The sequence below is a fragment of the Antrostomus carolinensis genome, unplaced genomic scaffold (genome assembly GCF_000700745.2).
Source record: "Antrostomus carolinensis isolate BGI_N321 unplaced genomic scaffold, ASM70074v2 scaffold25354, whole genome shotgun sequence".
NCBI lineage: Eukaryota > Metazoa > Chordata > Aves > Caprimulgiformes > Caprimulgidae > Antrostomus > Antrostomus carolinensis.
The window spans coordinates 383-27,099 of NW_010310449.1; the positions used below are offsets into that span (position 1 = coordinate 383).

Below are 26,717 nucleotides of genomic sequence, written 5' to 3' on the forward strand. Positions count from 1 at the left end.
CGATACCCACCGATTGTGAAATGGATACTGGGGGTTGGAGCGGGGCCTCTTCCCCCAGCCCTTATCTTTGCTGCTTCCTCCTCCTCCTCCAGGACTGTGCCTAGGCAGCAGGAGCTTGTGCAAAAACGAAGCTGAGAAGCTCTTTAATTAATTACTAACTGCTGGTAATGCTGACTGAACCTCCAGGGACTCCAAGGCTGGAGCAAAGGAGAAAGTGCAGAGAGATACTGGAAAATTACTGTTTAATTCTTCAGCATTACATCTGACTATATCGCATCTGGTAGATGAAGGACAGGAAGAGGCTGATAATGAGCCAGCCACCACGACAGCTCTGCAGGCCTTCTCCTCCTGGGCAGCAAGGGCAGCCAGGGCCAGGGAGGGCTGGCTCCAGCCCTGGTGAGAGTTCAGTGTCCGGCTGGATGTGGATCCTTGGGCTGGCACTGGCCATGCCTGGCCTGGCAGCTGTCAGTACTCCTGCTGAGTGTCACAGCCAAGGAACTCTGTCCGCAGGGCAATGTGGTTGTGCCACTGGCGGGGGTGTATCCTCACATAGCGAGCAAAGAGGGGAGGCTCCAGGGTGTTCATCGCTGTGCTGGTGTGATCTCGGTTTGCCTTGAAAATCTGGAGAGGAGAGAGAAATCAGGGGTGTGCTCTCCTCTGCTGGTATAGTGAGCCCATGAGTTGAGGACATGGTCAACCCAGACAAGCACCACTTGGGAATGCTTTAGGGAGGAAAAAGCACAGCTTGGCTCACTGCTCTTGGAAAAAATCCTGTGAGCATGTTTGTTGTCAAGGGCTGTGCTTGCTGCCCCAGGGGTGGCCATGAAGCAGCTCTGCCTACCTTCTCCTTGCCATCCTGCAGGACCCAGCTCCAGTGCACACCATTCTGGCTGCTGGAGACAGCAAACTCCTTCACAAACACGTGGGTGAAGACAGCTTTGGCACCTTGGGTTATAATTGCAGTCACCTTCTTGGTTACTTCAAAGTCCACCTGCAACCACTCGCTGGGGCTGTTGCTCTGGGGAAGGACAGACTGCCTTCAATCCCTCAGCAGCAATGAGAAAGGCACATTTGTTACAGCTGAAGCAAAGCTAGCTCTGCACATAGTCCTGGGCTTCACCTGCCCTACCAGGTGTCTGGCTGGAGCTGCTGGGTGCTAAATCAGTGTGGCAACTCTCCTGTCTCTGTGAAGGCAGTTTGCACAGTGCCCATGGCTGTACACACCATGCAGCCCTGTCTAGGAGAGGCTCCAAGCACCCAGCCTGCCTGCTGGGATCCCAGCTGCCTGCCTGTGGATCTCCTTGCATGGGTTACCTTTGGCCTCCATGCGTTGGTCCTCCCCTGCAGGTTCAGGCGGGCATGGGAGGGTGACCAGCTGGAGAAGACGCTGGTGCTGTAGGAGGAGGCAGAGATGCGCTGGTCAGGGATCTCTCTGTTCTCCATTCCTAGGGGCATGGAGCAGCCTGGAAGAGAGGTGCAATGCTTGTTAGAGGTGGGAACAGACCCATGGAGATCCCTTCTGGCTGCTCACTGCTCCAGCCATCCCTCCATGTACTTTTCCTGGTTACAGGTTCTCTTGCACCTTGCTTCAGCATCATGGTCTCTGCACTGCTCAGGGCCCCTGTGTGCACCCTGGCTCTGGCTGGGGAGTGACAAACCACACGTGCCACTAGTCCCACCTGCTTTTCTCCCTGAAGATTTTATCTAGGAGGAATGTGCAGAATTTGTGCATCTGCCATGACATAAGGAGCACCTGTCTCCAGGGGAAGGACAAGAATTCCTGGCAGGGAGACACCCTGCACACGGTGTGAACAGGGGTGTGTGTGCCCAGCTGCCTCAGAGCCAGCTGGCAGGCTTGTGGCACGGGGTGACAGCACAGCCACTGCTGCTGGGAGTCTGCCCTGCTAGTGTGTGAAGGTAAAGAAAGGATCCCAGAGCACCGCTACCCTGGGTCGCTCTGTGTGCCACAGCAGTTTGGCCCTGGAGTGGCAAAACCAGAGAAAACCCAGTATCATTTGTCTCTGCTTGTTCCCTCCTCCCCCAGACTGAGGCAGCAGCTCCTCAGCTACCAGCTTAGCTGCTGCTGGAGGTTTCTGGCGGTTCAGGACAACGCAGTGGTGAGAGCTCACCCCATGCTCTTCCTCTGATATCGCTATCTCTAAGACCATAATGAGATTTTCCACCTTTGTTCCCCCAATATCTCAACGCCATCTCTAGCCTCCTCCTTCCTCCTCCACAAATGCCTGGGGAATCCTAGTGCTCAGCACCCCACTGGATCCAGCCCCAGCTTCTGTGCTTCATATCCAGAGGTGGGACCTACTGTTCAGATCGCAGCCGATGAGCTCCATGCGCAGCGTGGTGCGGATGTTGTAGTGAGTGGGGTTAATGCGGATGTACCGAGCTACGATTGGAGGGTTGAAGCGATTTTCTTTTACTCCAGTTGCATCCACATTTGCAAAGAACAGCTGCAGGGAAAGGAACAGAAAGGATTGTTGTACCAGTGGAAAGAGAGCCAGACAGGAGGAGGATTAGCGGGCAGAAGAACGTTTCTGTCTGGCACTTCTGTATCATCACCCTTACAAGAGAATGGCAGCTCAAGGAGATGTGATTCAGACCAAAGCAGTGTGAATGGGCCAAATCAGGGTGAACCACTGAGAAACAGGCAGAGGAGAAAATTGGGGTCCATGGAAATGAACATGTTTTTATATTTTCAGCAAACAGAGGGGAGAAAAAGAACTTTAAAAAAAGCCAGTCCTGGGATTTTTGAAGCTGGGGAAAGTTTTGGTCACAGCTGGTGTACATGATGGAGGTTTTTCTGGATGCTTTTCTTCTCCCACTGGAATGATCAGCTTATGCATATTTTGGTTGTGTTTTTTTCTAATGAGTAGAGATCCCCCAAATCATCTGCTTCTGCACAATATTTTTAGAAAGACAAATTTGCCTTTGGGGTCAAAAAATATATTCAGGTAAAATCTTATACCTAGCTCTAAGTAACATAACATTAAGAGTTGGATCTCACAGCCACCAGGGATCGTGGAAATAGCTCAGTCAATTTAAAATGAGACAGATGGACGCAGACAGCAAGTCCCTTGCAGATCTATGATCTGTGATTCAGTCATGCTGGCAGTGAATGCTCACTGTTCCTGCCCTCATCAAATATCACAGGGGCTCAGGAGATCTCTGGCCCTCATCACCCCGAGACCCCATTCTGGGAAGACACCCTCCTCAAGACCCGTTCGCCTTACCATCTGGGTGTTGGTGGAATTCCCTTTGTATTTCTTCCACCTTTGCCCATCAAGGCTGTAGAAGACAACAAACTGGGACACATAAAGGCTGGAGAACTTTTGTCGGGCTCCTTGGGTTTTTATTCCATGAATAATCATGACATGCAAAAGGTCCACCTGAGAACAGAAGTCAGGGATTCATTTCTAACAGAAAACCCAAGCCACGTTCAGACAATGCACTGTAAAGCCGTGAAACTCACTTTCTTGTGACATAACTGAGCAGAGGTTATGAAACTAGTTCAAATAGTCATTCAGAAGGGCACAAGTCAGCCAGCAGCTGGGGAGAGGGCAGGGGAGAGCTGTTTGGAGAGGTGAGCTATTCTCACTTGGTCTTTGGGGGATTTTTGCACAATCCGATGCTGCAGCCGTTACCATCAAGTGGTTCCTCTGCTGCACTGAAGATGGATCTGGGGGTCAGGCCAGCAGCAGCCATGGCCAGACTAACTGCCGTTAGGATCTCAGAGCTCCCCTCCCAGAGGGGAAGCAGGGGAAATAGCAGGACATAGCTGGGGAGACACTGGCCATCTGTCTGAGTCCTTCTGCACAGTGCATCAGCCATGAGCATGCCCTTGTAATGCTCCCAGTGGTGCCTTCAGCCACAGGAGCCCTCTTACCTGGATCGAGGCATTGATGCGGTCAGTGCTCCAAGCATTGATGGAGCCTGTGTTATCCAGCCTGGCCAGGTAAGGAGCCCACTGCCCTGTGAAGAGAGTGCACAGATATGAGGGTGCTGCTGGCTCTTGGTGCTGCCCAGCCCAAGGCGGTGAGAAATCCATCCGTAGGATGGGGCCTGAGGATCACCCTAGGGTTTAGTAGCCATGTACAGGGTGGAAGAGCACAGGCACATGGGTCAGGTATGTGGGAAGGCACCTCCAGGTCCCGATGGGATGCTGACAACAGGCATGGATGTTCCATGATAGGAACCTGGTGTAGCAGAGCCTTGAGCAGGCAAGCACATGAGTTGTGTTGGCTGAAGCTGCCCCAACCTCAGCTGCCTTCCTTGCAGCAACAACCCCTACTCACCATACTGCCCCGATGCTGTGATCTGAGAGTCTGCAATGTGGCCCGAGGCCAGGCCGAGGGCGTTTCGGCAGTCTGCGGCCAAACAGGGAGAAAGAGGGAGAAAACCAGGGAGAGCTGATTAGGTAACAAAGCTTTTGAAGGAAAAGCTTAGGCTGGGTAGCAGCCTCCAGGCTCAGGGAGGTTGTCAAAAGCCTCCAGGAGCCCTCAGACTTGTTTGTCTCACACCAGATGCATCCACACCCTGAATTTTAGGGGTTCTTGCTCCCAACCCTGATGTCAGCACCAGAGGGTTCCCAGCATCAGCCTCAGCAGCCTCTTACTAAACTCCTGTCCCTGAATCCCCAACCTCTCATTCCCATGCCCTGATCTCCCAGCAATGCTGACAAGTGTCTGTTCCTTGTACCCATGTCTTGCTCCTGGGCCTTTTTGTTGCTAGGCAGCATCTTTTAAAAACAAATATCATGTCGCTAAAGGAAAGTCTGCCTGACACTCCTGTCTCCCTTTGTCTCTCTTCTGGTCTGCCGAGCACAGGGCTGTTTGTCTCGTATAATAACCATTATTATTAGTGAGTTGTCACATCTTGGCATTGCTGCCACATGGCAAATGCTTCTGGGGAAAATGTGAATTTGAAATCTTAAGCAGATTTTTAACTTATGGAAACGTTTTCTGGTTGACATTTAATACTCCTTTAGGAAGAAGAGAGACTGTCACTGTGTGATGAAATACTGCTCTCACAAACCGCTTCCCCTTGTGCTTATGGTGAGGGAGAAACATTGTCCTGAGGTGAAGGGAGTCAGAGTGGATTTTGCAGTTGCCCTTGGGGCTGTTTCTGTCCCAGCAACCTGTAGTCAGGCAGTGTCGCTTGCTGCCTCCATGCCTCAGTTTACCTCTCAACATGTGGGCAGGCACCAGTGTGTGCATGCAGTTGCTGGGGTAGATGCATTTTACAGGAGGTCCAGGGACCCTCAGTTTTGGAAAACAAGAGCTCTGGGAGCAAATATTTGCAGGCAAATGAAGCTGATCTCCCAGCCTTCACCCCAACTGTGTCCCTGACTCTGTGCTCTCTGCTGGGCTGTGTAGAGTGGCAAGGGCTGAAGTCATTACTTTCTTTCAGAGCAAAAACCCAGAAGACCCTACTTGGGCCACCCCAGGGGAAAAGCCAAGAGCACTGCAGCACACAGAGCTCAAAAACATGCTGGCTGTGGCCATGGCAGCAAGAGGGCCAGGGCACAAAGATGATCACTCACTCAGGTTGTACACAAGGAAGAGAGCACTCATCCCGGCTTGCTGGTGCTCTCCCACTTTGCACTCTACCCGCCAGATCCCGGCATGTGAGGGTGACATCTCCACCGTCCCAAAGACACCTGTCCAAGGATGGAAAGCAGAGCAGAGGGGAGTTACTGGCTGTAATGGGATGTCACAGTGCCAAGCACTGTGTAAACACAGAGCCAGACTCTTCCAGATCCATTCCCTGTCCTTGCTATCCCCATACAGGCCTGGAACTTCCTAACGGGCATGGACATGAAGCCCTGGCAGCTGGGGTGTGCAGCATGGTGCCTGCACTGCATCTCACCGGGATAAAGGTTGTAGACTCCCATGCGATACTCCTGGCTAGTCCTGACGCTGAACAGCTGCCCATGAAAGTGGATGGAGTGGATATCTGCAGTGCTGCCCATGTTCAGGAGGTGCCATGGGACCCGTTGCTGCTGAGCCATCACCAGCCCAGGCAGTGTATCGTTCACGTAGCCATTGATGGCTGGGGAAGGCAGCAGTCAGGAGTGGCTCAAGGCTCCAGGGTTTTTCCATCCCAATATGGATTGTGGAATGGAAAAAGCAAGGGCAAGGGTCCTCACCATGGAAGGAATGGCTTCTCTTAAAGTCAGGGTTGTCCTGTTGGATGTGGCAGGGAGGGCGGCAGTTTCTCTCCATGTTCTCCAGGAAGTACCAGCTTTTGGTCTCGTCAAAGATGGTGAAGAGTAGGGAGAACTCCTGCACAGCCAGCTGCCGCCTGAAAATGAAGCTCAGCACCCCAGGGCGGCAGATGATCAGTGGCCCAATGAGGCCCGAGTGCAGGTCCTTCTCCTGCCAGGGAGCCAGGAAGAAGGGTTTGTTTCAGAGAGGGAGGCAGTGCTGACGCCCGCAAACGGCACAGCAGTGAGGAAAGCGGTGGCCCTGTCTGCATCCCTGCCCTGGCTCCCACTCGTGCACGGGGCATGGCACATGCAGGGTGGGAAGGACATGTGGGGTTCACCAGGGGATCCCCACTCTGCCCCTAGCTAAGAAAGGCTGTGAAGCAAGTGTTTGCACATGCTCTCAAGAGAAGTGGTGTCTGTCTGTCCAACTGTCCAACAGTCCCTACCCCACTAAAATTGGAACCCAATGGGCCAAATTCAGCCAGATCTGGCAGAGGGGTAGGGGACTGCAGAATGCCAGCTCCCTACAAGTCTCATAAACTGGTACAACTGGAGAAAGGGGGGAAAACCCAATTAAGGGAAGGGAAGGGAAGGGAAGGGAAGGGACCAGCACGCAATTCATCACTGTATTAGACACCTGAGAATCTACACAGCCACAGGCTGCTTTCAGCACAGCACCATAGGAAAAGACTTGACCTCACAGCCGGGCCCCAGGCGAGCTGCCCATCGCCCATTCCTAGGATGTCCCATGGAGCAGGCTCCCACCTACCAGGTCCACGTTGGAGAAGTAAGCCCAGGCCTTGCAGTCAAACTCCTGCGTGGTGGGTGCCATCTGGGGCAGGACTTTCCAGGAGTACTTGCGGACCTGGCCAGGCTGCACCACCTCTCCACCCTGTGTCGCACCCTGTGTCTCCTCGTAGGCTTGCAGCGTGGAGTGGAAGGAGAAAGGCCGTGAGGCCAGGTTCTTGAACGTAACCTGCAGCAGAGGGAAGGCAAAGCAAAGGGAGCGTGGGAGGGGGCTGGGTGCAGTGCTGAGAGTGCCCTGGACCCTGGGGCTGGATCCAGCCAGCTGGTGGGAAGGAGGCAGCCATGTCCCCAGTTCCCTGACCTCCAGCTGGGCCCCTTGCAGTGGCCAAACCCTGCAGAACCTCGAGCGGTGGCTGTGCCGTGTGATCCCCAGGGGAAAGTACATCTTGGTCGTGTCAGCAGGATGAGGCCCTCTCCCTGCTCAACAGGAGCAAGATAAGCTACACTACTGTCCCTGTAGCCCAAAGGTGCTGAATCCATCCTGGTGAAGATTTCTGTGAAACCTGGGCAACTTCTCCAGCCATACAGGTCCTGAGCCTGGTGAAGAGCCTTTCACTTCTTCCTTAGGTGGGTGCTGAAGGACCTTTGGTGGCAAGAGAAGCCTGAGCTTGCCCTCACATAGAGCACCCAGTGAAGCTGTACTGAACCCTGCTTAGCTCATTATCCTTTTTAAAATCACTTCACCCAAAAGGCTCTCCATAGAGCCCTGGAGCTGCTTGGGCTGTGCTATTACAGGGATTGGGTCTGCCTCGGGTCCAGGGCTTTGCATCTGAACACTCTGAGGTTCCTGCTGGCCCATTCCTCCAGCCACTGAGGTCCCTCTGAATGGTGGCTCTGCCTCCCAACCTGGTGCCATCCATATGCCACGTCTGCCTCTGAGACCTGAAGGTGAATCCACAGGCATCGCAGAGCCTGCAAGCCCACCTCATCACTCCCTCTGCCTGAGCACAGCCAGCAACGAGGGGATTTCAGGTTTTATAGGAAACAGGAACTTTCAATTCACCATGATGACATCTTCAACTTCTGCCCTGATGTACGGCCCAAGGATGCCCAAGTGCTCATCCAGCTCTCCCCGCTGCAGCGGCTGTGTGAAGGAATCATCCATGTATTCTCGGAAAACCACCTTGCGGTACTGCTGGAAAGGCTTCCTCCTGCCACTCCAGGGGTCCCTGCTGGGGTGAGAGCAGTTAAGCAAACCAGGTGATACTGTCCCATAGGGAGGGCAGCCATGGCAGGGCTGCTGCAGAGCCTAGAGCATCCTTGACCCATTGTGCAAGGAAGCTCAAGGTTGCTGGAGTAACCAAACTCCCCAGGTGGAGAGGAGGCACTGGAGCATCCTTCCCCTGGGCTGCTCGGCTGGGTTGTACAGTCATAGACCTGTGATTCTACCTGCTAGGACATGCCAGCTCTGGCACCAAGCCATGCCATGTAGTGGAGAGGGAATACACGAGGGACAGTCACACTTACGTGGCTTTTAGGAAGTGCTGGGGTCTCTGGTTCCTGTATTCCCACATCACCTCGACCGCTGCAATGAAGTATTGCCGTACCTCCCCCTGGAAGGAGCGTGGGTCATGCTCCTCTTCCTCATAGATGTCAAAATCCTCCATGGTCTGCTCTGTGTCGCCGTACTCATCGTAGTCTGGCTTGTCAGCCTTTGGCCTCAAGGGGCTAGAACGGGTCCCGTTGTTCAGGGCCGGTCTCTCCCTATGTTCTGGGGCATGGTTCCTCTTCCCAGATGTGCTGTTGCTTTCCCCATCCTCCTGGGGCTTACCTAGGCCCTGGCCATCTCTCTTCCTGGTTTCTCCAAGTGCATCTCCCCCATTGAGCACCTGCCATCCATCTGGACTAGCTTGCACATATTTGTCTGGTTTGTTGGTAGTGGTGTGGTTGCGAGCAGGGCTGCTTTGAAACAGGGAATAGTTCTCTTTGGAGGCTGGTTTCATAAGGATTTCTTCTAGGCTTTGCTCAGATGTGCTCTCAGGGACATAGTCCTCCGTGGCATTGGCCTTGAGCTGCTGAGGCCGAGGACTGAACTGATCCAGTTGCTCCACAGAGTTTGTCTCCTCCTCCATCTGGCTTCTCCCCTGAGCTTGCTCGCTCCCAGGAGCCCCCCACACAGCACCTCTGCTCGGCTGCAGCTCGGCCAAAGCTGGGTTCTGCAAGCCCCTGGTGTGTCCCTCTGCCCCCAAGGGGACCAGGTCCCAATTTGAGGCTAGGTCTGCAGCCACAGCAGCAGCCTGTGTTTCTGAGCTGCCTGCTGCCATTGCTATCTCGCTCCCCGGTGTTCCCCGTGTGGGGAAGGGGTGTCTGCTGAGCTGGGGCCCCTCACTGCTGCTCTGTACACCCCCATCTGTGCTCAGCTTCTCCTCAGGATGCATCTCACCAGCACTATCTCCAAGCCAAGCCTGTGGAGCATCCCTGCCCGGGTGTAGTCTCCCCTCAACCATGTTTGATTTTTCTTCTAGGCTTTGCTGGACTACCGTCACCTCAGGCAAATTGTCACTGGATATCAGGGACCTCTTTCTGAAGCGAGTGCTGCAAAAAGGGGAGTGAGGTCCACATGCCTTTGGGGCTTTCTTATTCACTGCTGTCTCAGGGGCCTGGCTGGCCAGATCCTGCTCTGCTCTGCTACCCTCAGAGAGGGGCTCCTTGCTGCCAGGCCAATTGGTGTTGGGAAGACCCAGACCATGCATCAAGACTCTGCTCTCCAGTGACCTGGCTTGTCGAGGCCTCCAGTCAGGGCCACTCGTGCTCGGGGCTGTATCTCTGTGTCTCATAAGCTGCTCAGGGCTGTTTAAGAAATCATTTGGGAACTGCTTTGTGTCATTGATGACAATGTTTGATTCAGGAAAAGCAAGACTGTTCATCTCTGGCAATTCCTTAGTGGCTGCAGCATCCTGAAACACTTCCTCCAAGATTAATTCATCTCTCTCTTCCGTCATTATATAGCTGGAAGGGTCAAGGTCATTGGTGTGTGCAAAGGTGGTTTCTAGAAGGTTTGTGTCCTTGGCAAGTTTACTGGCTTTTTGTTCTGTGCCACTTTTTGCAGGCAAGGAGTTACTCTCATCTGTGAAGATTTGTTCTCGTACAGGTTTACTGGGCGCCAGGTCTAAGAAAGAAACATTTTTCCCTTCAAAAGATTCATAAAAGCCTTGCAAAACCACTTCATGAGGTCTTTTTTCCAGCCTAACATCTAGCTCATTTGATGAATAATTGCTTCCTCTGGTGTGATTGTGAAGCAATCCTGTTGAGGTCCTGTTGTCTTCTGTCTCATCCTTCACAGATGCAGAAGGATTGTCCAGTGTGGAGGAAGAGTTATGATCAGTGCTTAAAGCAGGTTCTGTATTGATTGACTCTTCTGACTCATATAGATTTAAGGATATTTTATCAGCCCCTCTTAGAAACTTGTCCTGAGCACCCTGTAAAGACGTGTTTTGAAGCCCCAGACTGTGCTTCAGGTCATTCTGGTGAAATGACCTCCTGTTCTCTTGAAGAGGAGCTTTGCTAGCAGCATAAGCAATTGAGTCCCACAAACTTGTTGCATGAGTAGTTGTCTTTAGAGGCTCTGCTTCCACAATCTCTAATTTGCCACCAGACTGGACCATAGTCCTTTTTACTGGCTCCTGCACCTCTGAGATTTTTGTCACCTTATTTCTTGCCAGAGCATCTTCTGGAGCTGGTGTGGCTTGGTGCAGCCATTGCTGACCTTCTTCTGAGCTCACAGTACCATGGACCCTTCCACTGACACTCGCCAAGTGTTCTCCAGGTGTGAGAACCCCAAACCCTTCATCCTGGCTGGTGATTTTTGACAGTTCTTCTTCATCTTCCAGGAAGGATTCATAGGACACTGGCTCATAGTTTGTCTCTGGCACAGAAGACATGGAAATATTGGGTGGATGTGAGATTGTTCCTAAAAGTGTTAATGTGCCATTGGAAGGGGGATCAGAAATCCTGCCATTGCTCAAGAGGGCCCCATGGCTGGGTTCTGTCAAGCACAATCTTGGCTTCTCTGTCTGATTTCTGGAAGAGGTGACATTGTTCAGGTCCTCATTCACACATGGCCTGTGCCATCTCTTTCTTTTAGAGAAGCCCCTGGGTTGGAACTCAAAGGCATCCTCCTCCTCCTCCTCAAAATCCACATAATCTTCCCCATCAGGGTATTGCTCATACTGGCACTGCAAGACTGTGAACCTGGCGTGCATCCCTCGGTCTCTGAAGTTGGGATTCAGGCACCCCAGCATCCAGGTCCCTGTCTCAAGAGAGGATGAGAGGACACCATCAGCCCACCACAATGGGAAATCAGAAGAGTTATCATCCCCATGCTGCTCCCTTGCCAGTGCAACCTACATTTGGTTGGACTCCACAGTCTCAGAGGTCTTTTCCAACCAGGAGATTCTATGATTTTCAGGCAGCCTCTGGCTCATGGTAGTGATTTCATGTTTTCATAATCCCTAGAGTATTTTACAGCTGGACTTGAAAGACATCAGGCTTGCTGGCAAAATCAGAGCCAAGCCTGATGAACACCATCAGCAGTGCTGGTGTTACCTGCCAGAGCTTGGTGAACTACACACACCTCTGAGACCCCAACAACAGCTTGGTGAGAACAGTTGATGCACTGAGAGCCCACAAAGCCTCCAGGACTATTGCCAGCAGTAAGAGTAATGACCATAATCCACCCCCAAAGACATGCTGGTGCTGTCGAATACAGCCCTTTCCCAGACACAGTCATCACCTCTCTCCCACTCAAGGAGAAAGAAATGAAAAGGCTGCCTCTTGCTCACATCCTCTGCCAACGCGCTGGCTTCCCGCAGCGAGCAGGGACCTCTTCTCCAGGCGCCACGAGTGGGTGAGGAGGTGTGTAATAACCAGGCGCTGACGCTGGAGAGAGCTGTCATCTGCTGCTGGCCAAGCTGCTTGCCTGCAGTTCAGCAGGCAAAAAATCAGAGCTCAAACGGGTGCCACGTTTGGCTGGGTTTTAGAAATCTTCCTGGGGTATCTAGGAACCCTGTCAGCCCGGCTCAGGGCGCAGCGCTCATCACCATCATATCAGTGTTTGCAACCACATGGTAAGTTCCGTGTGTCCTCTGTGAGTGAGGAGATGGGTAAGGGCACTGCTTTTGCAAATGCTATGGAAAAAATGCTGAGTGGGGGGAAATAAAACTGAACTCTGAAGTAAATCCTTCCTAAGATTTCTCCGTGGCTGCAATGTCTTTCCTTGCAAATGTGTGGAGATAAGTGGGATGCTCTGACCAGCAGCTGAACCCACAGCAGGACAGCACTGCAGCTCCCCTTGACCTCTGAGCTGGGAGCCAAGGGTGCAGATGCAAGGTTCACGGAGCTCACATGTCTGCAGCCATCTTACTTGCTTGGTAGCATGTGTGACCAGTAATGCACCCTATTAATGAAGTAAAATAATTTAATTTCTTTGATTTGAGCTTTGGAAGGTCAATGTCAGGAAGATGGAGCCAGGCTCTTCTCCAACGGTAGGACAAGGGGCAATGGGTGCAAGATGGAGCATAGGAGGTTCCATGTAAACATAAGGAAAAGCTTTTTCACTGTGAGAGTGACAGAGCACTGGGACAGGCTGCCCAGAGAGGCTGTGGAGTCTCCTTCTCTGGAGACATTCAAACCCCTGGATGCTTTCCTGTGTGACCTACTGTAGGTGATCCTGCTCTGGCAGGGGGGTTGGACTAGTTGATCCAAGGTCCCTTCCAATCCCTGACATTCTGTGATTGCCTCTCACTTTGCTGTTCCAGCAGGTGATATCTTTTTGCTCTCGGGGCTGCCAAAATACAGTTGAGTACCAGAGACCAGGATGGAGGTGCTCAGTTATCTCTGCTGTGATGCCAAGCCCTCTGGTTTATAGAATAGCCCATGTTACTAACCTGGCTTTTCCAAACTCATGACGACCGTTTCTCCAGAAAATGGGAAAAGGGTAAGCACATCCTCAAAGACCATGTTGCGCTTGAACGTATTTCCAGAGAAGAAGATGGAGAGGAAATCTGTTTGGGCCCCAACACTGAGGACATACCAGTACACAACTTCATGCAGGCAGAGTTTTGGTTGGAGGTTGTCAAACACAAAGCCGTTAATAGCTGGAAGAGAGCAAGGGTGAAAGAAACATTTCATCAGGACCTGATTCCCCCATGGCTGCTGAGCTGCTGCATGTTCCCTGCTTGTTCCTTGGGACAGAGATGAGACTGTGTCTGCTGGGGCTTTGCAGGGAGCCCCTGGAGAAGCACTCACTGTGCATCACGTTGGAGGCATAAAACTGAGGGTCCTGGGTATCCACGTGGGCTGCATCAGTGCAGAACCGCCTAATGTTCTCCTCCAGGTACCAGCTGCGGTTCTCATCAAAGACTGAAAACAGCACCAACCTCGTCTTGTCTGACATTATCTGGAAGGCAGAGAGGGATGCAGTTATTCCTGGGCTGATCAGAGTGCTCCCAGGGCTCGGGGTAGCTGCCAGGTCTTAGCCTAGGTGCATGGGGAACAGTTTACTGCTATTTCGTGGGATTTAGGGTCCAGGTTTGGAGAGAAGGGAGCATGTAAGGGAGGATGGGGAAGGCAGGGGCATTGGGACTGATGGTAGGGTTGAAGAAAACAGGAAAGACAAATTTGGTTTTACCCAAATATTTCACTCAGCACCGTTATTTCAGCCTTCCAGCCTGGTAGTTGAGGCGACAAAGGAAGGACCCACCTGATTTCCCCTCTGATCCATGGACTTCTTAAAGCAGATCAGGAGGGGCCCAATCAGGCCTGAGGCCGTGTCTCGGACTGGGTTGATGGAGCTGTAGTAGAAACGGGTGAGGCAGCGAGGATCTGCATGTGTTGGCCCATCCTCAGTGGTGACTCTCCAGCTGTAGGTGAATGACTGGCCAGGGAGGATAGGAATGTCCTTCACGTCCTTATCTGGCAACACACAGCCCAAGAGCAGATCAGTTAGGTCTGGGCTGCTCCTGCAAGGGGTGATCCCACTTTTAAAAAGAGCTCAGAAAGGAGGTTTCCTGACTACACAAGTTGCCATGTCTGCTGGGGGATGTTGACAGAGGGGCAGGGACAGGGCTCCCAACTCCCTTGTGTGGCTTGGCTCCTATAGTCCTGCCAGCCGATGGGCTGCTTTGCCCTTTTGACTCTCCTGAAGGAAAACCTTAACTCAGATAGTAACAGGTCACAAAGCTGACCTAGTTCTCTGAACTCCTTAGCAGCTGCCATCCTGGTTCTGCTACCTGTGCTGCAGCAGAGGAGCTTTTCTACGGCCTCTGCAATTGCTCCTGTCATTGTGATGCACCCAAAAGGGCAGAGAGGAGAAGGGGAGAAGGATGGGGCATGATTTTGCCCTGGTGGGATGTGGGATGGCCTTGCACAAGTTGTGATCCTGGGAGCATGCTGGCAGGGTGGCTCCCGCCTCGTCAGAAAGCAGAGGCCTCAGGATGGACCAAACAATGTGGACCCAGCTCCCTGGTTGACAATGCCCCTTCTTCCAGCCACCATTCAAGTCTTCCTTTAAGAGCACTGTAGCACCAAGGGGGACATGAACCAGGAATCATCATCTCCAGGATTGCAGGGCTCAGGCGCTTGGATGGATGGGTTGGACAACCAGTCTTACAGGCTGCAGGGAGCTCTCCTGGCCCAGAATAATAGCAGTGGCCAAGTGATGTCCCAAGTTTTCGTGGCCTGCCTTACCTTGAGAGGGCTTCATGACGTGGTATGGCCTTACGCTGGTGAGGCCATGAGGGTAGATGTTGTATGGTCGGCTTGCCAGGTTCCTGAACACAATCTGAAATGAGGACAGCCAGCAGGAACATTTAATGCTTTCTGAATGTTATGAGCCCTTGAGGCTGCCCTCAGCATCCTCGCAGGGACGGAAATGCTGGGCAGCGGCACTCTGGGATCAGCCACCTGCCAGTGTCCAACAGGGAGGAACCTGGGCATGTCTGGGACCACAGAGTAAAAGTCAGAATAGAAGAAATTACGGTTTATTTCTCTAACATTCTACACTGTTCATATTTCTGGGAGGTGCCCATTTTAAGGAGGGCACGAAAATATCAGATGTATTAAAGGGAAAGTTTCTGTCTTTAGTCTCACTTTGCATATGAGACAGAAGAGATCTGACAGTCCAGGAAGCCTCAGAAGACCAACGAAGTATGCACAGCAGTCAACGGCTTCAAAGTGCTTCCCACTTCACTGTATGAAGCCCTTCGTTTATTTCTCTAACTAGCTCCCTTGGGACTTTGCTGCAGGTTTCAGCTCCATGCCCACAGCTGCACAGAGAGCCACGGGCAGGGAGCAGAAATGTGAAGCTCCTGGAAACCATCCCATTCTTCCTAGCGGCAAACAAGTCAAGTGGTCAGTAGAGGCACTTGGGGAGACACAAGTGCCAGTCCCCAACACTGTATGGTAGGAGCACACATATGGAGAAAAGTGGAGGATGAGAGGACACTCCTGCCTCAGAGGAAGGTGTTGGATGCCATGTTTCATGGATTAACTGATATAATTCCTAAGACACCTGCAATGAAGTCAAATTAAGGGGACTGGGCTGTATTTTGTGCATCTCTGCTGGTCTCACCAAGAGTAGTTAGCTTTAGCTTTCAGTAACATCTGCCTTTCTGGTGAACTTTGGATTAAATATGATAGAGCACCTCAAGGACTTATGTCAGACCTTAGCCACAAATCAAGAGTTATTAGGAGGAACAGCATCAAGCTCTGAAGCTTCCCATTCCAGTCCCTCTTTGTAGAAAGCAATCTCTCTCTTACCTTAAACTGATCTCCAACCTCGCCCTTAATGACAGGCCCCAGAATTCCCTCGTCTGCTTGATCTGACACCTTGCGCTTCTTGAAGGTGGCATCCTCATACTCCACAAACATCACCTTCTTATACTTCGAACCGATCCGCTGAGGGCCAGCCTCCAGGAACAGGCTTGTGATGTTTCTGCAGGCAAGGCAGAAAAAGAGCAAATGGACACATGCAGGACACAGTCAGAACCAGAACAAGACCCTGCATCATCCAAGGACTTACACATCTGCCAAGGAATAAGGAGTGCACAGTGGGGACACCCATCCCTGCAATCACAATATGCATCATGGGGAATAAATTTTCAAGTGAGTCGGTGCTTCTGTCATGGAGAAACTTCAACTAGGTTTCACAGCAGCAGCCTTGGGCTGATGCTACTCTGTCTTGGAGGGAAGTGGTGACTGTGAGAGTGGAGAACATGGCAGGTTGTCCTGTGTCAGGGAACACCCCTGGTATGAGGGCATACAGAGCACCTGCCTCTTCTTGATCATCCCAGCTTCTTCCCAGAAGCAAGGCCAGCCCTAAGCCCTCCACTAGCTTACCCTGCAAGGGGCTGCAGCTGGGGATTTCTGCCCCACATGCCTTGTTCCAGCAGCCGCTGGCTGGGATCCCCATCTAGGGCAGAACCCAATGACCCCACTACCAAGCCAGCCTCAGCCCACACAGCCTGCGTCAGCAGAGTGATGTCAGGACTGTTGACAAGTGTTGTCACCACACAGTTCTGACTAAGGTACTTCTGCTGAAATATCACACTTGCATCACCTCTCCCTCCAAGAAGTGGGGTGGCAGCAGGGGCTAATTGTCTCTGCCATCTAGAGCAGATCCTTCCAGACAGGGCAGGGAGACCCACACTCTGGGGCTGTGGGCATGCGTCCTGGCTCTGCAGGGCCTCCTGGCTGGAGGGTGTGAAGGGTCACCAGGCATTGCTGCCTGCTCAGAAGGGGCTGACATTGGAGACCTGGGCAACAGAGAGACAAATGCCTCTGTGGGGCATTTGGTAAAATGGAGGAAAGCCAGGTTCTGCTTTCCCATGGCCTCCCCAGACCATCCTTGTCCTGCATCCATACTGTTAGCATTAATAAAGAAGAACAAAGCTGTCCAGGTTGGGCAGAAGGAAAATAAATTTCTGGGGAAAAGGGGAAGACCTGTCAGGGCTGCCTTGAGGAGCAGCCTCACGGGCACACATGCCCACCCTCACCTGTCCAGAGAAACTGGCTTCACGGGGGCATAGTCCCAGTCCATCTCCTCAGCCGCGATGTAGTGAGTCCAGGTCACAGGCTTCTCTTTGGCAAAAGAGCGCACTTGGATCACATGATAACTTTCCTCATCTTCATCAGAGTAATCCATATCCTCTGGCTCTTCTGACAGCTTCCCCATCTTCATCAGGCGCTCCTCCAGACACTCCTCCACCTTCACAATGGCCTCCATACCAGCTGGGTTCAGACAAGCCAGGCAGAAAGGGTCACAATGACATGCCAGCACAGGTGCACACTCCCCCAGGCTCTCGCTTGGTAGATGTCCTCTCCACTACTGTCCCCATCAAATGAGTCATCACATGGGTCAACCTATTCCATCCTGGCCATGAGCTAGACTGCGTGTGGATGTAACACTATGGAGCAGGAGGGGCCTTGGAGCTGCAGCACTGCATAGAACCCTAAGCCCGAGCCATCCCCTGAACTTCTTTTCCCCCAAGCTCTTGCAGAATAAGGTTACCTTGCTGATGGGACAGTATCTGGCAGAACATCCGAAACCAGCCAGCGGTTACTGGCATGGTCTGGGCTGTGAGATATGTGGCTGGGGAGATTTCTAGGCTGCTGAGACGGTGGCTTCTCACCAGGAATGTGTGACCTTCAAAGAAGATGGAGTGGACTTCAGGCCCAGTGCCCAACCCAATCACGTGCCATTGGACCTGCTTCTTGAGGCACAGTGTGAGACCTGCCAGGAGAGAAGGAAAGCACCTAGGAGTCAGCACCATGTCCATCCCTTGTCCCCACTGTTGGTGTCATTGTCTCAGAGCCTGACACATGCTGAGTGAAGTCCCCTGGCCTGCAAGGTGGTGGCTTCAAGCTGGAGAAGTCGCATGTGAATGTGGATTGTCTGAGCAAAACAGAGGTGCAGACCACATCATCCCCCTGAGAAAAGACTAGATCTACAGAGCAGGGAACTTTGACGAGGGCTTTGGGAGGCACGCTGATGGGAGGTCAGAGCAGGATGCAGTGGCACAAGAGGTAGATGTGCTCCATAAATAGGGGAATCAGGAACTGGAAAGGGGAATCATTTGTCCAATCACAACACTGGCAAACCTGATACTAAACTCTGCATCTGGGCCAGGGCTCCAGCACATCCTCAGCAGCAGTTGAAATACCCCAAAAAGGGCAGAGAGAGGTCATCAGGATTATTTGAAGGCTACAGAAACTTTCTTCCTTGGAGATACTCAAAGAGCTCAAGTGTGCTTAGGAAATGGGAGAGGACTTGAGTGCATTGTAAAAATATTTTCCTGGAGAGAAATCAGTGTGTGCTGAAGGGCTCTGTAATCTAGCAGGGAATAACAAGAACAAGTTCCTGGAAGCTGAAGCCAAACAAAGTCAAATACAGAGTCAAGCACTTGTTTTTGGCACTGAGTGTGGTAGGTGACGGGAACAGATCCCAAGAGCCTGGAAGGGGACAGGGTGGAGGCTCTGTCTTGAGGCCCTCAGCTCTGCACTGCCACCTCTTCATCAGACACCTCTCAGGCCAGGTCCTGCCGCCAGACAGGGGGCTGCTGGGCGGAGGTGGATACCTTCTCAAGGGGAAGCCCACTGGGCAGACACAGCAGCTGACCATGAGGTCTAACTCAGCTCTTAAGCTCCATGGATCCATCAGGACAGGGAATTTAGGGGAATTTTGCTTTTGCCTTTTACTGGAAAATGGCCAGACCCAGGTGGGAGGTTTCAGGGTGTGGTTCACAAAGGTTGCTGATGATAATGACTCTCCTGGCAGTGTTTCCCAGTTTGCCTTTGAGATTCTTCACTCTCAGGGAGTTCTGGACATTCTCCCAGGAGAACATGAGAAAATGCCAACTTTTGTCTTCACTGAGACCACAAACGGCCTTTTCTTTTGCTTTTCTGGAGAAAGAGGCTCAAGGGGAGATCTTATCACTCTTACAACTACCTGAAAGGAGGTTGTAACAAGGTGGGTGTCAGTCTCTTCTCCAAATAGCAAGTGATAGGGCAGGAGGAAATGGCCTCAGATTGCATGAGAGATTGATTAGATTGGATATTCTTCACTAAAAGAGTTATCAAACACTGGAAGAGGCTGCCCAGGGAAGTGGTTGAGACATCAGCCCTGGAGGTATTTAAAAGATGTGTAGATGTGGTGCTTAGGGACATGGTTTAGTGGTAGACTTGGCAGTGTCAGGTTTATGGTTGGACTTGATGATTTTAAGGGTCTTTTCCAACCTAAATGATTATTGTATTCCCCAAATCCCCAGAGATGTGTTGTCAGAGGCAGGCTAGTAAGAGCTGAATTTTCCCCTCAGTGCTACCTCCAGCCTCATTCACAGGGCTACAAGAGACGAAATTCTTTGCTACCAGCCTATTCCTGGAGACCTCTGAGGAGGTCAGCTACACTTGGCAACACAGACAGAGTTGAGATGTGATAGTGTCTCTGGAGTGAACACAGCCTAACAGATCCATCACCTGGAAACTCCCCTTGAAGTCCCTTCTCACATCCTTTCATAAGCTGCCTTGAGTTTACAGACCTGGCTACACCCATGTTCCCAGCACCTCCCAAGCCCCCCATCCCTAACCCTGGCACACCAGTACTCACCAGGCAGTGAGCCGTTGATGTAGCCATTGATGGTGTGGAGCTCTGTCCTGTTGCGAGGCAGGGCCTGAGGAGCTGCTGAGGAGCCAGGCTCAGAGTACCAGCTTTTCCCTGTGGAGAGAGGAGGATGCAGTCAGCTTTCACCTGAGAGCATTTCAAAGGAAAAGAAAACCTTCTCACCAGGGTGAAACAGTATGAAAGTCAAAATCTAGGGAGGTCAGATGTGTGGTGCCTGTTGGAAATCCACAGCAGACCTGGCCATGGGTCTGCATGTATGTGGTGGTGACCACTGCATGTGCCAGGGCGTTTCTCCCTTGCAGCTCTAGCTGTGTGATGGGAACAAGGCCAGGTTGTGGGATGGGAGAGCTGAGGGTGCTGCAAGCTCCCTGCAGCTGGGGCACAGAAGCAGGAGCAGCAGTACTGCACCAGGAGCACATTGGTTGGAGGGGTGGGGTTGTGTACAAAGCTCAAACCCTTGGGAGGCGGTGTGGGAGCTGAGCAGCTGCGTTCACACCATGGCCAAAGCATGTGCCCTGGACCAGGCTGAATTCAGGGTCCAACACCAGTCAACAGGGTAGTTACCTTCATCAAACACTGCAAAGAGCATCACAAACTCCTGCTGCCCGTCCTGCTTCCCACTGCTCGCCAGGGTCCCTGCAAGATGCCACAGGATGGATCTCTTTAAAGGTCAGCAAGCATCATGCTCATCTTCCCAGGGAATTCCCTTTGTGCCCCCCAACAACTAGTAAACCAAGGCCAGGCTGGATTGCTTTTGTTGCATCTCATGACTTGCACAGCTCTAATTCCAGCCTTGCAGTCCCCAAAAGCCCATGGTTGAGAGCCAGCTGCCCCCAGAAGGCATCAAAAGGTCAGTTTGTGCTGCCTTCCCCTCAAGGGTTCTGAGGATGCCCTTAGTCACCTGGAAGAGCACATTTTATCATCAAAACATTTGTCTGCACTCCTAGTCTAGACTTCGCTTTGTCAGTGGAGAAACTGGTCCTGGTGAGTCACTGGAGCCTGCAGACAGTGACCTGGGAGGAGGTGACTCAGGCCTGTTCCTCTCCAGTGACTACAGAGGGGTCTGGACAACCACCTCCAGGAGATGGCTCAACTAGGGGTGACCAATCCCACCCCAGGTACACTTCTGGGTGCCTTGCACCCAGCAAGTATTCAGTCAGGATTTCATCACCTCCATGTTCATCGAAGGAAGGAGAGCAGGCACAGATACTGTGGACCAGGAAGTGCCCCAGGTGTCCTGCCTCTCTCCTGTCTGATTCTTAACCCTTGCTGATACAAACATCCCTCTGGTTCTTCCAACAAATCCCTGTTTGACAAAGCACCCTGGCTGACACGGAACAATCACAGCTTGGTGAAGATCTGAAGGAAAGACAAGTATTTATGCCTCCATAGCAATTCACCTTATGGATAGATAAGGTTCAGATACAAGGTAGAAGATTTCATCTGTGGTCTGAAATCTTGCAAAGGAAAGAAACAACTGATTTCTCTCCAGCAGGGAAATCCAAAGTGTGTTTGTCTCCCTGCCCGGGAAGGGAGTCTTTGAGGAAAGGGCCAAACCCCAAAAGTGCTGTTGCTGACCACAGCTAACTGACCCCACTGCCATGTTCAGCCCCTGGAAGGCATCTTTGATTTTCTGCTGCTTTTCAGTTCACGATTGCATGTGACCTGTCCCCATCACCTGCTGTCCTTACCGGGTCGGCACACAAGCAGGGCTCCGATCAAACCAGCATTGATGTCCTTCACGCTGTCGGTGTTGGAGGAGTAGGAGTGGGTCAGGCATGGTGAGTCGCCATCCGTTGGGCCCTGGTTTTGCTGGATTTCCCAGATATATGTGTGTGTCTTTCCTGGATCCACCCTGTCACCATCCTTCTCTGCCTGACTGGTCTCATCCTCATACCCCGCACCTAAAGCCAAAGGAACAGCTAGATGTCACTGAAGGTTCATCCCTCACACTCTGTGGCTACAGAAATGTCTCTTCCCCAACCCAGAGCACAGCCTCTCTCCACCCCAGCCCCCAGGACCAGTCCGACTCCCACCAGCAGTGGCTGGTCTCAGGGCAGCAGAGCTGTGCTGGAGACTCACTTGTTGGGCTGTGCACCCACTGCCTGCCCTGGCACTGGAGACCACAGTCTTCCTGGCACAAGCATCCAACCTCAGGTTCAACCTGTGCATTACCTCTGTAACTGATATGGGCTTGCTCTGGGCTGCTTGCTCATCTGAGCTCAGTTCTGGGCTGGACATGATCGTGTTTCCCTGGGCTAAAGCATCTCTGTGATCATCCGTCCTTGTAGAGGGATGAGGATAGCAAGGACACGATCCCTCCCAGCAGGCAGGCTGCAGAGTGGGAGGTGCTGTGCAAGGGCTTGCAGCACCCGGCTACTGCCCAACTCACCCTCTGACGCCTTCCAGTAGGACACCCCAAGGGCATGGAGGTTGTACGGGCGGGAGGCCAGGTTCTTAAATGTGATGACCACAGTGTCATAAACTTCTGCTCGGATAGTGGGGCCCAGGAGACCTGAAGGGGAGAAGACAATAGAGTCAGGCAGCTCACATCCCGCCATGGACCCAGCTTTCCACCTGCACAATTAGTGGTTGTCCCTCACGTAGCATGGCAGCATCAACTGCTCCAGCACCACCAAGGCTCCCTGCATCCCCATCAGCTCTGGGCCTCTACCCAGGTGCTTTCCCCTTCCTGGACAAGGAGCTGCCAGCACCCAACCCAGGATGAGTTTGGCCACTGTCAAGGAGAGCTAGGGCTCACCATGCTGCGGGTGCTTCTTACCCATCCACGCTGGCTTGGGCTTGGGCTGCATGAACGAAGCATCAGGGTACTCCACAAACACGGCCTTCGTGTACTGGGGAGGGACACCAGGCATGGAGGGCTGTGGGCCCGGGTGCCCCAACACGCTGCAGGAGGAAGGAAAAGCCAAGGCTGATTGCACAGCCCTGTCCACACAGGGGCATCAGCCATCCTCTTCCTCCCCTCCCCACCAGCTTGCCTATGCCATGCCAGCCCCGGTGATTGCTCACCCTGTTATGTCCTTTGAGTTTCCTGACAACCCCCAGGTGTGTTTATTTGCTCAGCTCATGGATGACAATGTGGCAGTGATTAATGTCATGGTGTTAGTCACGATGGAAGAAGACACAAGGGTAGGAGATACAGCACCATGCCCAGCTGCAGCCAGGAGTGGACACAGCTGCAGGCATCACTGCCAGCCTCCTGCCTTGCCCAGCTTTGTGCTTCCCAGGGCTGGGAGTGCTACAATAGCAGTGCCAAGGTGGCCTCTGCCCTGCAGCCACCCCCCACCCCATCCCCAGCACCTTCAGGTGTGGCAGATACACCACATTACATGTAACCTTGAGCATCCTCCCCAACTTCCCCAGCAAAAGAGACTGTGTCGGGCTGCACGGCAGGTCATGGAAGTTTGCTCTGCAGTCTGAAGCCACATCCCCATATTTGTTTCTTTTCTGACCAAATTGGGATTTACAGCCAGCCCCTAAAAAAAATACTCCTTGCAGCGGGAGGATAAAGGAGCCCTGAAGGTATTTCACACCCCACTTATCTCTGCTGGCCACTTTCTATCTGTAAGCAGCTTAACAAATTAATTTTCCAAAAGGAATCCAGCACATTTATCAAGATAACGAAGCCATGAGTTTCTCCAGCTATTTTAGAGTCTGGCTTATCAGCCCTGGGACTGAGACCATTTCCAGTAACCAGACAGACCACTTCCAGCCTTGTTTTATTTGGAGCAAAACCCAGGTGGTATTTTCTTCCCTCTGAAGAAGCAGGGAGGATTGCTCTCCCCCTCTGACTAAGCCTTAATTCAAGCAGTGCTTCCCTTTGTGACTCTTCCTCAGGAGGAAGAGGAAGGAGCCAGAGTGACTCAAATTTAGGAAAGAGCGATGCACTCTCGCCCCCACACTACTGGCTGGAAGCCACCTGCAGCTGGAGAATGCTGTGGGGAGAGTGGGGTTCACCCTCTCCATGGGCAGAGCAGGACAGGCACCTACCAAAGCCCCACGTGTGCCCAGCTCCTGCCTTTCCCACCACGGCTATAACCCCATGTTTGGGCTGGCAGGAAGCCCCCAGCAGACATGTCCCCAGTGAGCAGAGCTGCTGTATTCAGCTGATTTTGCCCATGAGATGTCATCATTCCTGGCTCCACGGCAGTAGAGTCCAGACCAAGCTTTACTCTCCCAGGTGACCCTACACTGGGAGGTGGCAGTGCTGTGGGGTCACTGGCACTGGGCTGTCCACCGTTGTGAAGCTGTGCCTTAATCTCTATCCCACAGAAAACCCAGCTTTGAAAATACATTCCTGAGACATGAGGGTCTGGTCCTGCTAATTCTGTGGTAAAATAGGCAGAAATCCTCTGGAGCCAGGGGGATTTTGCTGGCATGCGGGGGCATGGCTGGGAGGAGACTTGGTGACACCAGGGCTCAGCGCTGTGTCCCAGCTGGCACAGCAGAGCCTGACAGCCTTCGCAGGGAATGAGGAGGCAGAGTTCAGTGCAGGGACATCTGATCCAAGTGCTTCTGGCTGGTCCTCTGCACTTGGGGTCCCCGTGGACTTCCTACCCCAAGGGCGGCTGAAGCCGTCAAGTTCCTGGCGCCTTCGATCAGCATTGTTAGCCACATTATCTGTTCATCGCTTGGAGCTGGGAGATGGCCAAGGTAAACACCCTGTGCTGCCGAAGCACTCAAACATGGGCTGCTGCTATGTGGCCACCAGCTCCGAGACGGAGCTGAGATCCCTGGAGCTGCTGCAGGACATGCTGGTCCCAGCTCCAACCTGCCAGCAGGGTTGTGTTTGGGAGGAAGAGAAACTGAAACAATGGGGAAGGTGTATGCTGCTCTGGCCTGGTGTGCTGCAGCCTATCCATTAGGCAGAGCTTCCCACAAACATGCCAGAGAAACCACTGGGTGCATGCAGGGGTTTTGGAGGTCCTGCATGGAGGTGCACCCTTGGGGGCTGCCATGAGGTGCTGGTACCATGAGGGAGAACAGGTGGAGCAGAAGACACCCCACGCACAGCTCAGAGGCACCCCAGCTCCGCTGGCTGTTCTGCTCCCACCAGACTCTCCCGGCTCACTCCTGCATGCCCCTTCTCACCAGCCTGGCTGTTTTCCTGTGCCCTTCCTGCATGGGAGGAACCGGGCTGGGGCTGTAGGGCCAGGGAAAAGGCACTGTCAGCCAGCTGGGAGCAGCCATGCCAAGCAAACTCCAGTCTCACCACAGCTCCTGGGAGCCACACTGCCCAGGTGTGCCCTGCTTCTCCCAGGGTGGAGCATGCCACCAAGCCCCTCTGAGAAAGCCAAAGTTATCTTTCCCCATTTTAGAGAAGGATAAGTAAACTCAGACTGCCTGTCGATGCCCTGCTGTCCCCTGGGACAGAGCCAGGTCCCCGAGTCACTCCCAGGTCAGAAAGGGTGCACGAGTGGGTCATTAAAGCCAGTGCCAAAATGGAAAGCCACAGGGCTGAATTAACAGCGTGAGTGACCTCATCTCTACCACAGCCTAATGGATCTTAGTGCAGCATTAGTAAAAGCAGGGCAGGGGGGACATCAGTAAAACAGGACATGCTGGATGCAATTTTCCTACTGAAGTAACCAAAGAGGGGAAAAAACAACATGACTCTGATACAGTGACTATAGCAGCTACTCAGGTTGCCCTGGCTCACCATCAGAGCCTGGTTTCCAGTGCCTGACCACAGCTCCTCACTGCTCAAATCAGTGTGGTTCTGAGGTGAGGCCATGGGCTGACATTGCCCCAGCACAGAGCCTTGGGAAGGGGATGTGGCAGCAGGGCAGAGGGAAGGGGGATGGCTTGATCCCCAGGGGATCCATCCAGCTCTGTTCCCCATGCTCAGCTCTGAGCAGCCCAGTCACAGCCATGTGTGCCCAAGCCAGCTGTGTCTCCAGACAACACCATCCAGGTGCCTGAGCAATGCAACTGTCACTTTTCCTTCCTACTCCAAAGTATTTGGGCAAAACCACCATGCCCTCCTCCCCCTTGTCTCTGTGTACAAACACCATTCTTTGCCCCAACACTGAAAATTATTATCATTCCCTAAAGGAAAAAGTTCATCCCCAGCAATGTAATGTACGCAAAAGATGGAGATAAATAAAGCTGAGTTTTACCAGGGGCAGAGGCGGAGGAGAGTCTTTGCTGCTCTGAGTTATGTTGGGGAGCACATCCAACCTCCCTCTGCAGCCCCAGGCAGGGAGGGACAGGACCCCATCTCCCCTCACACCTCCCCAAAGCTCCCAGGATGCAGAGCAGAAGAGAAAGCATAGGCTGGAGAACCAGTTCTTGGCTCCAGGCACAGAATTTAAAGGGTCACAGGCAACAGACATTAAGATAAAGCAGTGCAGAGCAGAGCTGCAGATTTATTTAACCTGTGCAATATCAGGTGTTACACTGAGTGACTCCCCATTGCACAGGAACACCCATTCCCAGCTGTACCAGCAGCTCCGTGCACCCACCCTGCCAGGTTTCCCCCATACACTTGCCTGTCTGGACCCAAGCTCAGGGTGCTGTGTGTCAGGGTGGGAGAACACCCACAGCAGGGTGCTGGAATTGCAATAATAGAAAGAGCTTTACCCTGCAGGCGCTTGCAGCACGGAGAACAGGTCGCTGTGCATGTAGTCCCAGGTGGTTTCCACTGCACCAATGTAGTATCTTCTGATTTTGCTGATGCCCTCCTCAACCAGGCAGAGGAGCAGAAGGCCACGCAGGGCTCCCACAAACATCATGCCCCTTGGCTGGGGACCGCTCTGGCTTTAGGAGGAAAAGTTAAAAGGAAGGAATGAGAAAAGGAAAGAGGAGAGAAAAGCCTTTATCTTCTTATCCCGCTGTTGTAATCCACAGGAGACGATGATTTAAAGCCAGCACCCACGGGCTCAGTCAGAGCGCGGAGTTTCTCAGACGTCAAGAGAGGAGTTAGTGCAAAGAGGAGCATGCGAGCGATGGACTCTCCCTCTCTTCCTCTGGACTGGCAGTGACAGGAGGAGAGGAAAAAACAAAAGGAAAGGGAGGGCAGCGCAGCGGTAAGCTCAGCTGCAGGACCCAGCT

At 52.7% G+C, this 26,717-nt stretch overlaps 1 protein-coding gene across 1 annotated transcript; it reads right to left on the minus strand.

Annotated features, from left to right (window-relative positions):
- Positions 1-465: 465 nt before the first annotated feature.
- Positions 466-26,398, minus strand: F8 (coagulation factor VIII). Its single transcript, XM_029084614.1, has 26 exons — positions 26,247-26,398; positions 22,426-22,550; positions 22,036-22,158; positions 21,335-21,547; positions 20,208-20,279; positions 19,629-19,736; positions 17,535-17,756; positions 17,020-17,254; positions 15,785-15,959; positions 14,714-14,807; positions 13,728-13,939; positions 13,274-13,424; positions 12,913-13,122; positions 8,495-11,276; positions 8,031-8,196; positions 6,990-7,196; positions 6,161-6,389; positions 5,881-6,063; positions 5,555-5,671; positions 4,308-4,379; positions 3,899-3,984; positions 3,246-3,401; positions 2,321-2,465; positions 1,315-1,463; positions 842-1,018; positions 466-621 (listed from the first exon to the last, which is right to left on the minus strand). Exons 1-26 carry the CDS (start codon positions 26,396-26,398, stop codon positions 466-468), a joined length of 6,717 nt encoding a protein of 2,238 aa, XP_028940447.1.
- Positions 26,399-26,717: the final 319 nt, after the last annotated feature.

What these genes read in the sequence shown, in the direction of transcription:
- F8 (XM_029084614.1), bottom strand. Translation starts at nt 26,398, where the DNA reads ATGATGTTTGTGGGAGCCCTGCGTGGCCTTCTGCTCCTCTGCCTGGTT. An exon ending in ACTTCTCCAACGTGGACCTG is followed by an intron (nt 6,390 to 6,989) that starts GTAGGTGGGAGC and finishes GCTCCCTGGCAG; the next exon opens with GAGAAGGACCTGCACTCGGG. An exon ending in TGCAGGATGGCAAGGAGAAG is followed by an intron (nt 622 to 841) that starts GTAGGCAGAGCT and finishes TCTCCTCTCCAG; the next exon opens with ATTTTCAAGGCAAACCGAGA.